Source organism: Protopterus annectens, chromosome 9.part0, assembly GCF_019279795.1.
Source record: "Protopterus annectens isolate FY-2018-M chromosome 9.part0, PAN1.0, whole genome shotgun sequence".
Taxonomy (NCBI): domain Eukaryota; kingdom Metazoa; phylum Chordata; order Ceratodontiformes; family Protopteridae; genus Protopterus; species Protopterus annectens.
Window position 1 is genome coordinate 771,824,429 of NC_056743.1, and position 13,711 is coordinate 771,838,139.

The 13,711-nt window shown below is 41.0% G+C and overlaps 1 protein-coding gene across 1 annotated transcript in view; it reads left to right on the plus strand.

Moving 5' to 3' along the window:
* HSD17B12 (hydroxysteroid 17-beta dehydrogenase 12) overlaps window positions 1-13,711 on the plus strand; it is a gene marked incomplete in the record, with an annotated part of 1,530,252 nt that overhangs the window by 214,986 nt on the left and 1,301,555 nt on the right. The window contains 1 exon segment of the mRNA XM_044083399.1: window positions 2,285-2,360. Within this exon segment, the coding sequence (XP_043939334.1) occupies window positions 2,285-2,360 (76 nt within the window).

Consider the following 13,711-nt stretch of genomic DNA (forward strand, 5'->3'; position numbering starts at 1 on the left):
TTTTGATTTCCCTTTGCCTTCAAGGCTATCATTACCTCAGATTTGTCTTTGGCAGATTTGATAAGACCACTGAATTGCTTATTTATCTTGACGATGAGTTTCTTGCCTTGCTGAGTATTGCATTTCCTCATTTTGGCCATGGTTTTCTTCCTTTTGTTTAACTTGTTGATATCAGGATTACACTTGGGTGGCTTGTTCTCTAGTTAGTTCTGTACTTATTTTGGGTAGGTACAACTGCTTCAGTGCAGCCATTTATCCTATCATTTAGGGTCTCTGTGAGCAATTCTGGATAGGCAGCTGAGTTCATGCAGTTTGTTGTGGGTGGGGGGCTTGACATTTTGCCAGGGTATTGGTCAGTAGTAGGAGGTTTGCTTTGGAATGATTTCTGAATGTCCAAGGGTTAGATGGGGTCACAGGTTTTAATTTAATTTCACAAGATGCAGCTTTATGGTCTGATCTAACAAATCAGGAAGTTGTATATGAATGGGTGCAATGATCCCCAATGTTTGAGAGCATCGAGTCGAGGATGTATGCACCTCTAATGGGTGTACAGACTAGCTGATTCAGAGCATTAGTGTTGACAAAGTACAGGAAACTCTGGGCCTGCTTGTTGGAAGTTGTATGTGTTTTTCATTTTATAGTGGGGTTGTTGAAGTCACCCAGGAGTATAGTGTTGGGTTCAGTGCAGAGTGACTGTACTTCATTTACATATGTAGTATGGGTGTTCTGGGTCATAGAAGGGGACCTATAGCCTGCCCTAATATTATATGGGACTTTGCTTATGGTGGTTTGGACATGGAGAAGCTAGTGTGTTGTAATGTATGACCTGTCGAGGTGTGACTGTTTTTGATGAATATTTATTTTATTTATTTATTTATTATTTATTGACATTTGTTAACCGGGTTAGTCCAACTGAGCCAGGGGCCCATTTTCAGTGGAGACCTGAAGAGAAAAGCTCCAAAAATAATACAAGTAGTTATGATATTTACAGAATATTAAAGTAGGGTTACAGAAATACAGTAAGTCAAAATTTTGTGCACAGCAGTACAGTGCATAGGTAAAATAACAGTTAAGTACAATTTCCAAAATATGAGAACAACAGTAATTAGCATAAGCCAAATAAAAGGTTTAGATAATATTACACTAAGGAGTACAGTGTGAATACGGTTTGCTAGAGCAAGTACAAGGAGGACAAAGAATCGATAAGGAATATTGAGACACCTCCACCTTTTGTCCATTCCTGTGCAGTGGCTAGTCTAAATGGGTGGAAGGCACTATAGCAAAGCATTGCCAGGGTACTCTCTGCTTGAAACCATGTCTTCATAATTGCACAAACATTTACATTCTCTCTTGTCATTGAGACATGGCAAACCATCCCTGGTGAAGCAGCATGGTCTGTCAACTGTATCCATCCAAGCTGACAAGTATTGCACCCCCTTAGAATGACGCCAAAAACTAAGCCAGTTGTTGAAATCTATTATCATTTTTTCATATTGCGACATCTTCCTTACAGAAGGTAGAATGCTGTTCAATGCTAGGCTCACACCTGCCTGGGACGCACTATCCTTTTTTTTTTTTTTAACAGTATCTTCTGTTCTAGATGCAGCCGATACTTTACCAGAGCTGCTGTTTCACCCAGTACTCCACTGTAACTTTCTGTTTGCCCTCCTTATCCAGTATTAGTCATTTGCCATCTTAAAATTCCGGAGACCTGTGCAGAAAATAGACCCCCACAGAACACTAACCATAAGTAATACTGGCCCTTCACAGACCACTGCTGCTGCTTAGCATAGGGGTTTTTCAATGGATACATCATTGTGGTCCAGCTTTTTATTTAAATTATTTGGAAATCATCCCAAATGCATGTTGATGGTAGCTGATGGACTTGAGAAAATTTCATTTGTCAACCTAGCTTCCCATCATAAAGTGAGAATATTAGAGCTTTGCCTGGATGCCAGCAAAGAAGTGTGGAAAAGTAAGGCAAACTGACCAATAAAGAAGAATTAAAAGCTCTGGCTATGATGAATCTTGTAGCTGTGAATTTCCCTAATATTAGCAGCTTTGTAGAACTGAGCCTGTCAATAATAGGTAGGTTTGACATTGTTTTCTTTCTATTAAAGTTTAATGTAATTGATTGATAACTCGACTGAAGCATACTTAAATTACAAGCAGCATTTAATTGGTAGCAAAGCTAAATTTACTTGGATTTATTTCATGTTTTTGACCATGTTTTGATGTACTGCATAGCATTAAATCTTGGTATTTTAATTTAAATTTTTTGCAGCTGGCACATCGTGGGTTGAACATTGTACTGATCAGTAGATCCCAGGACAAGCTAGATCAGGTTGCTAATGAAATCAGTAAGTAACTCTCATCTACAGTCCCATTCGTTTCTGTATTTGTTATATTAGGACAAGTTTTTCACTGTTATGTCAATTGTGCAAGTTCAAATTATAGCACACCTTTACACAGTTTATACATTGGAGTATGTGGAAACAGTTTATAACAATACATTTTTACAGAAGGCAAGTATATTATTTGCAGATGTAAAACGATCAATGACAGTACAACGAACCCTTCCGATGTAATCTATTCAACTTCAAAAGAGTATTTTCAAATATTAATTGACTACTTTATTCAAAGCAGTTTGGAACAAAATGTTTGAAATCCAGGTGTCCTGTTTCCCCTGTGTTACTTGCATTATACTTAGAGCCTCTGGCCTCAGAAATTTAAGGATATAAAAGTTGGTTTTATATTCAGATGTAGATCATTTTGTACTTGACAAAATGAGTAATGGACATGTCAGTGTTGTGGAGCATTCTGAGACCATTTCAAGTCTTTTTTGGGATCCAAAATTTAATGAAGCTAAAACCAGCGCTATAGCTGTAAACTGTGCAATCCCACATTTATGGGAACATGATAAAATTAAGTATTTTTTAGGACTATGGGTTGTAGGGGGTTCTGTTATGGCAGCGAATGATATGTGGGAATAAACTAAGCAAAAGATAAAGAAAAATCTGAGAAAGCTTTCATTTATGGATAGGAAGATACAAACAGTGAAAATTTTTTTAGTCTGTTAAGTTTTATACACAGGTCAGACATATTTTTATCAACCAAAGGAGAAGTTGTGGATAGTATGTAATAGAGTTAAAAGATTTTATCTGAGAGGGGAAGACAGTAAGAACCAAGTGGAATAAGTTGATCCTTCCAGTAGGACAAGGTGGTTTAGGATTACCTGATTTGAAGGGGTATTTTAGAGCTACACAGTAGCTCCAGAAGAGAAGTTGTGGATAGTAGGTAATACAGAGATGGATTTTATCTGGGAGGGGAAGAGGGTAAGGACCAAGTGGGATAAGGTGATCCTTCCAGTAGAGCAAGTTTTTTTTACCTGATTTGAAGGGATATTTAAGAGTTACACAGTTGAGGCTCATAACGCAAGCAGAAGGATATAATTCAGAGTGGGATGGGATGGTGGTGAAGCTGGGGGGCGGTCAAAGAAATAAGGAGAGAGTGGGATTTTAGATACAGATCCTTAATTAGAATAACAGTAACAGTACAGAATATTATATTCATAAAGCAGCAGAAAGTATTCTAAGAAGTAAGCCAACACTAGAATGGAGAAAGGAGATTCTTTCAATTGGAATGATTGCAATTAGGAGTACACAGAATAGACAAGAGGTCTGGAGTTTACTGGAGAAAACTAGCAAAGGTATTAGGAACAAATAACTAGAGAGGGGAAAGGTAATGGAATGGGAAGAGGCCAAGAAGACATTTAGACGGCTGGCTAGAGGCCAAGAAGACGTTTAGATGGCTGGCTAGAGACTGATTTCCTTATTAGGGATTGATATGAGAGTATAACAGAGAAATGGATGGGGGAATCCTATGTGAAAGACTTGTTCTGGTAGAGTTTTTAGTTGACTGTAGAACAGAAGCTGCTGTTAAAAAAGAGAGAATTAGTAGGGTATATAAAATATTGCATGATAACTGTAGGAATCAATTGTAGGAGGTTAGAAAAGATTGGTAAGAGAGAGTGGATTAACAATTCAGAAGAAAACAGTGGGAGGACATAAGTATGGCTCCCGATATGCAGTGTCTAAAAGATTTAAGATTTTATGCTTTGTGTTTGCATAGATATTTTTTATCAATCCAGTAGAATCCAAAGAATTTTTCCTTAGGTATATGCCAAATGTTGGAGGTGTGATGAGGAAAAAAGATGTAACTGGGAATTTAAATTTTAGATATGTATTGAATTGACAGACTTCTTTCCTACAGAGTACTGTCAGAAATACTGGGTGAGCAAATGGGTGTAACTAAGGAAATTTTTTTGAGCTGGGTTACAGGATCTGAACTGCATAGACATAGTAAGTCCTTTTTTAAGTTTCATTCTGGTGGCTGCCAAAAAAAGCAATCACCAGAAAGTGGAAATCATAGTCTAAACCAACTGTATTTGAAATAGTGAATATTGTAATATAGATAAAAGAACTAGAAGTGGGATCTTTAGAAAATCATAGGAGCAAATTTCATAGAAACATTGGAAATTACGGGAATAATACATGCAGAATAATGTTGGGAGGAGGAATGAAATTTAAGGGAAGGCAGGAATTGAGCAATTTATGTAATGTTGGATTGACAGTTATACAGAAGCATATCTGCGATGTGTAACTGTGAACATGTTAGTATGATTTGTTTTCTTTATATATATATATGCAAAAAACTCACGAACAGCCCAAGTATGTATACAAAAAACCTCGTAGAACCCATCGTGAAAGCGCTTACGTTCTGTTTGTTTTTGTATTAAACACGCTGGATTATTTATGCCTGTGAGTACGTGATTTTATGGAACTAGCGACTTGGGCTGTTGTATGTCTTATTTTTGAAAACTGAATAGTTGCTATTGGTTTTTCTTGTGGAAGTTGAACTGGCGTTATCGTTGGGCTGCTGCTGGGTTCTACAAGGTTTTTTGTATATATATATATATATATATATATAAGTGTAGGTTTGCCTATCTCATAAGTGATAATTCAGTAAAGGTGTTAAAAAAAATGTTTGAAATCCAGGTAGGAGTGTCAGCGCACACACAAATATGTTGTTGAAGAATAGGTCGCCACTGTTTGAATCCCTTGCACAAGAAATTAGGAAACTGGAAGAGAAAGGAAATATAATGGAATCAGTTAATCAGTAATTTCCCCTGTAAATGCAGAGATATGATAGGAGTTATCCCTGTAAAGGCTGGCTATATTACTATCACCAGGAGTTTTTTTTTGTTAAACAAGAAATATTTTTATTAAATCATCACTTATGACATAGGCAATCGTACATTTTATATAAATGAAAACAAACCATATTGAGATGATCTTAGTTGGAAGGATTATACATCACAAACCATACTGATAAGATTTCAGTTGCAAACCTTATACATCACTTTTATAATCTTCCCAGTCATTGTCAGTCAAACATTACATAGCTCTTTCATATCCTACCTTCTTTTAAACCTCATTCTTCCCCTGAATTTACTATTCCCACAATTCTCATTTTTTATGTAATGTGCTCCTACCCTTTTCTAAAGATCCCAATTCCAGTTGTTTTATCTCTTGTTACTATATTCACTACTTCTAGTACAGTTTGTTTAGACTTTGATTTCCATTTTCTAGTAGTTGCTTTTTGGTAGCTACCATTAGACTAAGCAAGGCCTTACTATGTCTAGGGGATTTCGATTCTGTATCGTAGCTCAGAAAGATCAATCTGGTAATGTCAATTTTCATTCATTCCTCAACAAGTGGGTACAGATCAGACCCTCCGATCTGACTGTGCTATGTTTTATAGCTCATGGATACTGAAAACTTGCTCCTCCGTTAACCCATAATGCTGTAGTCCCCTACAATACCTCAGATCTTGGGTTTTGCCGCCTTTGCATATGAATGTGGTTGCTGTTGGCTCTCAAGCTTTAATGTTGTTTTTGTGAGTAAAGTATTATATTTACACTTGTATCTCTCCTTTCTAGTTATATTCTATTATATATTCCTCCCTTATCCTTCCTTCACTTGTCAGTGTATTTTAGCATTACTGTTGTTGGTGTTCTTTTCCCTTTTATCCTCTCTTTTTTTTTTCTCTTGATCTATTCCCTTGTGGTAGCTTCTTCAGTTACCATTGTTGGTAATTTTTGACTTTCTTGCCTTTAAATAAAAAAAATGTTTTCCTTTCTCTTGTTAGTGCTGCCTTTTTCACCAGAATAGCTGAAAAACCATCACGATTTAAAAAGTGTAAGGCCTGTGGCTACAAAATGCTTCTTTCAGATGCACATGATTCTTGTGTGTACTGTTTAGGCCTGGCTCAAGAGTCTTGCAACATATGTAAGGAATTTAACCAAACGAGCCTTGGTAGACCATAAAAATAAACTTATTTTGAAAGGTTTGCTACCAACGATCTTGTCTGACTCTATATCTGGAGCTCAAAAAATGGAGAAAAAGGAGACCATAAAGAGTCCAAACCTTTCTGGATCCTGTACTCTAAGCTCAGATACTACTGGTGAGCCACCTCTCATGTTATCTAAATGATCGATCCGAATTAGTCAGATCCAAAGGCTAAACCCTTGGATCTGGCAACTTGTGATATCCTATGTACATCTGAACCAACACATGCAGAGCCGAAGAAGCTTCCTTGGACCTTGTATGCATTATCTTTAGATCTCATCCCTTCCTGTTTTCCATCGCCTTTCCCTGAGAGACACGACCATTCCAGGAGCCTCTCAGCTGCTGCTGCTGTTTATTCTTCCAGGAGTCTGACAGAAGCAGATGTGGACAGAATGATGATGAGATTTCTCTTTGCACAAATACAGATGAAGTTCTCCCGGCTCCTGCCCCATTGGGTCTGGAGACCTTTACCAGTACTACTCCACCTATTTTGGCTCCTTCTCTGATCCAGTCTTTGGTTTTGGAGCTCTTTGATCTGAAACTTTTGGAATGATTTGTGTCAGATCCGAAGGTCATGGTATCTTGCACTGTGATACCTTGTTTGAGTGGACTGGCGCCAAGTGTGTTGGAGCCGGATGACACTAAGAGCCATAGTGTCATTGCCAGATTGGAGGTGTTGGAGTCTACTTCAAAGTTGTTGGAGCCATCTCTGCTCCTCGGGGCCTTGGCGTTGGACAGATCTGCTCTGACTTCTGCCTGTGGTTGGCTGCCTTTGGATCAGATGGATCTGACTGTCCAGAAACAAGTCTTCTCTGTACCATTGGGCTCCTTCTGTCCTGGGCATTCTGCTTTTGAGGTAGTGGAGAGAGTTTTTTTCTGCTTCTAGAGGACCTTCCCCGATCCTTCTTCCCAGTATTGTATGTCTTTGTGCCTTGAACCTCAGTATTCTACTCCACAGGGACAGCCAGCCCAAAGTCTCCAGACTACCCAGCAGGGTATACTCGTATCTTCAGATACTTCTCCAGAACATCCCACCGAAGAAGTCCTTAGGAAGAAAAAGTACAAGAGGGAGGCACTTAGACTGTCCTCAAGAGTCAGTTGTGAAATATACTGATTTTGATGAGAGTAAGGGTCCCCCAGATCACCTGATGATGTCTCCTTTGGAGTCATTCTGGAGATCCTAAAGCAGAGGGGGTGGTTGGTGTACTGATGACCCTTCCCAAGAGGAATTGGCATTCCTTGAAGGCTTTTGGTCAGGCCCATCTGCCTCCTGAGTGACTCTGCCTGCCACTGAGCTCATTAATTTGATCTCTAAGCGGGTATGAAGGGAACCAAACTCTGTTGAGCTGATCTCTAAGGGACCAGACAAGATCCTGGCACCACCTAAAGGTAAGGAATTGTGGAGTAAAGGAGTACCAGTAGATGTCATGGTCATGGCAGTGGTCACAAAAAAAGAACTTGCAGAACAAAGTTCCCCTGTTCACCCCCCTAATGGGCAGTCTAGAGTGCTGAACAGATTTAGGAAGGAAGTATATGCTTCAGTGACTTGCGCACTTAGGTTGCTGAATTATTTGGCACACTTAACTAGACTTTGGAGGGATTTGATTAAAGAACTCTCCAGTTCCCTCTCCAGGATCATTATTTCTGAGGCAGAGACCTCTATTGCCTTACAGTTTGCTACCGTACATTCCATTTCACATTCATCCAGGAGGCTCATTTCACATATAGCTGAAGGTACCTCAAGGGCAGCAGGTTCAGGCATTTCCATTCGGGGACATGCTTGGATGCACCTGTGTAGTTTCACGGAGCCTTTCAACTCCTCCTTCATCACTGCACAATTTGATGGAAGTTCTTTATTTGGCCCCAAATTTAAAGACACGCTATCAATGTGTGAGCAGAATAGTAAGTTCCTCTCTGCAGTAGGCATATGTTTTCTGACTCCTCAAAGATCCCTCTTTCGCAATTCAATTGTTTTATGACTTCCAGCACCTACCACAGATCTGAACAAAAGCCCTTGTGTGTGTATTTTTACAGGTATGTGCCAAGTCCTGCCAGCTTTCAGCAATGGGGGTTTGCATTGGAACTAGAAGTCAGATGACCTGAGATAGCTTGTAGAATGACATCACTTCTGAAGTAATATTTTAGATATTATTTTGAGAAGACAGAGCATTCTGTATTCTGTCTTGGTCCTGCAAGAAGAACCATTCACCACATAATCTGCCTTGCTCTATTAATTAAGTTATTAGGAAACAGTATAATTCTCTTTGATTCAGTCAAGGAATATAGTGTAGCTTAGTTTAGATATTGTTTTTCTTTATTTGTCTGAGCCTGTTGTTCAATGTCATTTTAAATATTTCCTGCGATTTGAACTCTGTTACTGTGAATACATACTTTTTTCTTCTTTATTTATTGTTAAATATATTTAAACCTTTCATTGTGGCTCATCTTTATAGAAATATTTAAGCTTTGAGAATACTTGCATATTTATTTGGTGGCACTGTGTGCGCCACTCGTAATAGCCTTGCTCTTGGTCAAACTACCATTTGTATTAATATTAATTTCACTCAGTATATTGGGTACCCTTGGAAGAGCCTTAAGGTAGCTGTCAGGAATGTCTGCTGGCAGGCATAACTACCGTGTAGTCTTGGCAGAAGGGGGCATAGTTAGTATACATGTACCGGCCTTTCTCACGTGCGTGTGTGTGTGTGTGTGTGTGTGTGTGTGTGTGTGTGTGTGTGTGTGTGTGTGTGTGTGTGTGTGTGAGTCAAATCTGAGGGCATGTGTCACCTATTTGGGTAGGGACATGAAGCACTGGTTGGACAGAGAGGTTACTAGAGGCCTTGGCTTGAACACTCAGCTGAGTTCTCAACTCTGTAGCTGTGCCAGTGGGGAGTCTTATTGGGGATCTGGAGACAGAGGGAGAAACCAACCCTGAACTGACTGTGGTCTCTGTTTGCTCTTAAGGGGAATTGCACTTGATGCAGAGATGCATCTGGAAATACTGTGCATGTACCTGTTATTCCCCCAGTGAATGTCACCCACTGTTGTAAGTGGTGAGGACTGAGGCTCCTTGATTACTGGCCCAGAGATGGAGGGTTGTCACATATTGGTTGGCAGTGGTGGGATATCCACATCACATATTGCTTGGTACTGCAGTGGTGGGATCACCACATCGCATATTGGGATTCAGTAGTTTGGATAATGAACTCTTGTAGCCTGTAAGCAGTGGTCACTAAAGAATGTGTGTATACTGTCAAGCAACCACATGGTAGGCATTCAGAGTTTCATATCACAATAATTATATTTATTTTTTAGCTTAGTCAGGGAGAGCAGGCAAGGATGTCAGCAGAGGATTATCGCAAGCACACAAGGAACCAGTTGGCGGAGATGTGCCAAGCCAAAGGACTGGTGCATGACAACGTAACTAAAGGGGAAATTATTGCAGTCTTATTCACAGCTCAAAAACCAGCAAGCAGAAAGACAATCTTGAGGATGTACAGCTGTCAAAAAATGAGGATGTACAGCTGTCAAAAAATGAACAGTTCAGCTTTTCCTCAGTGGACTTAAAAATCCATCTGTATGGAGGCCAAAAGGTTGGAACTAGCATCAGCAGAGACTGTGGCATTTGGAGTCTGAAGAAAAAGATGAAATTAGAATCAGAAGAGGGACTGTGATGTCTGGAAGAAGGACTGTGATGTCTGGAAGCTGAAGAAAAAGAGTCAGAGGCAACATGAAAATGAAATGCTGACTGTTCACCAAGGTCAGGGAGGTAATGGGGAAGGGAGTAACTGTACCCCAGCAGCAATAAAGGTCCGTAAACTTTTTCTTCAGTACCAAGAAGGTGATAATTTTGATAGTTTTATTAATATATTTGAATGAGAATGCGAACAGTATAATGTTGACCGAGAGCTTTGGGTAGAGTTCCTGACCCCTCCCCTTATTCCATGGTAAAGCTCTAACTGCTGTTTCTAAATTGTCTGATACTGATATCTTAAGTTATAATACAGTTAAAACTGTTTATCGGAATGCTTTAAGTTAACACCTGAAGCTTTTAGTAAAAGGTTTTGTGAGCTAGATGCAGGGCAGATGAAAGTGTATGTGATTATATGGCTGAGTTAAGCACTTATTTTCATAGGTGAGTGAGTGGGTGTCAGGTCACCACTTTTAAAAAGTTGGCAGACCTTTTGGTGAGGGAACAAGCCTTTAGCACTTTGCCTGAAGACATGAGAATTTGGTTGGCAGATAGGGAATGCAACACCACAGATGAGTTGGGGAAAAAGGAGACCTATACCTAGCAAACAGGGCATCACTGCACAGGAAAGGGATACCCAGTGCTGCACATGGGTATAAGGGAACCCATGGTGGGCAGCCTAAACTGCCCCAGCAGAGTCCATCAGTAATGGGGGAAGTCACTAGTTCAGGTACACAGCCAGGATATGGGGTTAAATGTTTTAAATGCAGCCAGTGGGGCCATGTAGCATATAAATGTCCATGGAGGCAAGGTGGGGAACAAAAGGTGGGGGACCCAGCAAGTGGGAATAACAGAATATGAGCGGTAAGTTGTCTGGAGACAACAAGAGTACCAAACTACCACAAGAGGTTATATCCGATCTTAATTGACTGGAAACAGGCCACTACTAAGAGAGAAACGGCCTCTGACCTAACCATTGTGAAGCCTGCATTGGTTAGAGGAGCACTACTTTATAGGTAAGTACTAGGCTATCTGCCCATGGGCATTTATAAGCCTAGCCACAGAGTGATGGCTTTCGCCTCCCCATTAGATTAGTAACCTGGGCCTCTGTCAACAGGGCTCCTGAAGTGATCCCAGGGTAGAACTTAAGATTACCCATCCACTCATCAAGATTTCTCTTGAAGAGGGTCAGAGAGGAGCTCTGTCGAATATGGATTGGGATTCTATTCCAGAGTGAGGGGAGTCGCTGGGACAGGAATCTATCCCTCCAGCATGTCCTGTTTATTGTTGTACATAGGTTTAAGTCGCTAGAACGAGTGGTTCTGAGGGAACTCGTTTTTTTGAGGTGAAGCATGTCCATTAGTTCAGGGTTTGACATGGCCCTATAGGTCAGGCATAGGTCACCTCTGAGCAGACTGTAAGCGGCTGAGAAGAGCTGGAGCTTTTTTAGTCGTGCTTCATAGGGTAATTGTTTAAGGCCCTTAATCCTCTTAGTGAGGTACTTCTGTGGTCTTTCTAGTTGCAGGTGTCTAGTGAGGTACATCCCAAATGGGGCATTGTACTCTATTATGGGCCTAATGAGTGAGGAGTAAAGGGGCACAATCACTGCCTTGGATCTGGAGGAAAAACCCTTTGTGATCAGGTGTGCCACACAGAAGGATTTCCTGACCATTTTGGCTATGTGGTTATCAAAGGAGAGCATACTATCTACTTGGGTACCCAGGTCCCTAATTACTTCTGTACTTAGTGGATTCCCATCTGTGTGGTAGTTTGTAGGTACTTTGTTTTTCCCAAATGGGATTACTATGCATTTTTTGGCATTTAGCTTGAGGCCGTGACTTTGATCCCAGGTGTTTGTCTCTGTGAGACCCTTTTGCAAGATGTCTGTCAGCTGGAGAGTCAATTATTGCACCCAATTTACAGTCTTTTGCGAACTTGGTTAGCCACAGTCCCTCCGACTTTGCCTGTACTTCGGAGAAATATATACCGAACAGGAGGGGTCCCAGGACTGAGCCCTGTGGGACTCCGCTTGTGACTGGTTTAGAGTCGGACATGGCGCTTGCCACTCTTACCGTGTGGGTTCTGTCTGAGTACAATTGGTAACCCATCTAGTGACATGGGTGTTGATATTTAAGCTGGTGAGTTTGTCTATGATTCCTGAGTGTGGGGTGGTGTTGCACGCCTTAGCGAGGTCCAGATATGTTGTGTGGACCACATTCCCTTCATCTGTGGCCTCGGTGACTGTTTCGAAGAAGTCAACCAAGTTCAGGAGGCAAGATCTGCCTTTAACAAAGCCGAAGTGGGTGGGGTCCAGTGTCTGGAGGTTCCCAATGTCCCTGTTAATGAGCTCCATGATAATGCATTCCATGGCTTTGCAGACCAAGCTAGTCAAGCTTATAGGGCGATAGTTCCCAGGGTCAGTTGTGGCACCACCTTTGTGGAGTGGTACGACTGTTGCTGTACGCCATTCTTTGGGTACATAGCCTGTAGAGAGGCTGAGTTTGAATAGTGATTTGAGATGGGTTAGTTCATTTTGAAGTTCGTGTAAGACACAACCTGGGATAGCATCTGGTCCCATTGATGCTGTGTTTTTGGCCTTTGGAAGGGCTGTCTACTTGTGTGTCTGAGATATCTGGAGCGCCACATTCTTCTGGGATGGGTGCTAGCCCCTTTGGTGGAAGGGGGGGTGAAGTTTGCACTGAACTTGTCAGCCAGGATGTTGGCAATGTCTGTTGGTTCAGTGTATTTATGGCCATTATGCACTAGCTCAGAGCATATTTGAGAGTTTGCCCCTAGACTCTTGACATAGTTAAAGAAGGCCTTGTGGTTATCCTTAGTTATTGGCTATTTTTCTTTCGAAGTTTGCCTTGGATGATTTAATGAGGGAGCGCAGTTTTTTACCGATGTTAATCAGAGACGCCTTCTTATTTTGGGATTTTGTTCTATCTTGCAGGAGTTTCCTCCTTCTGTTGTAAAGTTTATTTATGGCCGGCATCCACCAGACTGGCTTCCTCTTTTTTGAGGAGTTGGTCTTGGTTTTACTTGGGATGGCTCGGTCCATGCATTCTTGAAGGTGTTCATAGAATGCACTTGTAAAGGATTCTGCCGATGGGTCATCATTTTCCATTTGATTGGGAGCTTTGAAACTTCCCACCTCGGTCTTGAGGAGTGTGATGTTAGCGTTAGAGAAATTTTTACCTTGATTTCCTTGACTGGGTGGGGGGGGGGGTCGGGATGTGGATGTCCAGTGTGATTAGTTTGTGATATGATCTTACCAATGACGAGTTTAACTCAGCTATGGAACATAGGTTCCCCATGTTGGTGATGACCAGGTCCAGTATGCTGTCACCTCTTGTGGGAGTGGTGACCAGCTGTTCAAGGGCGTTTGAGTTTATAAACTTAAGGAAGCATTGGGCTAGGCATTTGAGCTTGAGTAGTTTTCCCAGTCAATGTTTGGATAGTTGAAGTCACCCAGTAGCATGGTGTTGGGTAGAATCTTCATACTTTGTAATGTTCTCAGGAATGCTGCGTGAGGGTCCTGAGATAAGGTGGGAGATCTGTAGCAAGCTATAAATTGAACAGTCAATTTACCCGCTGTCAATTGCACTTG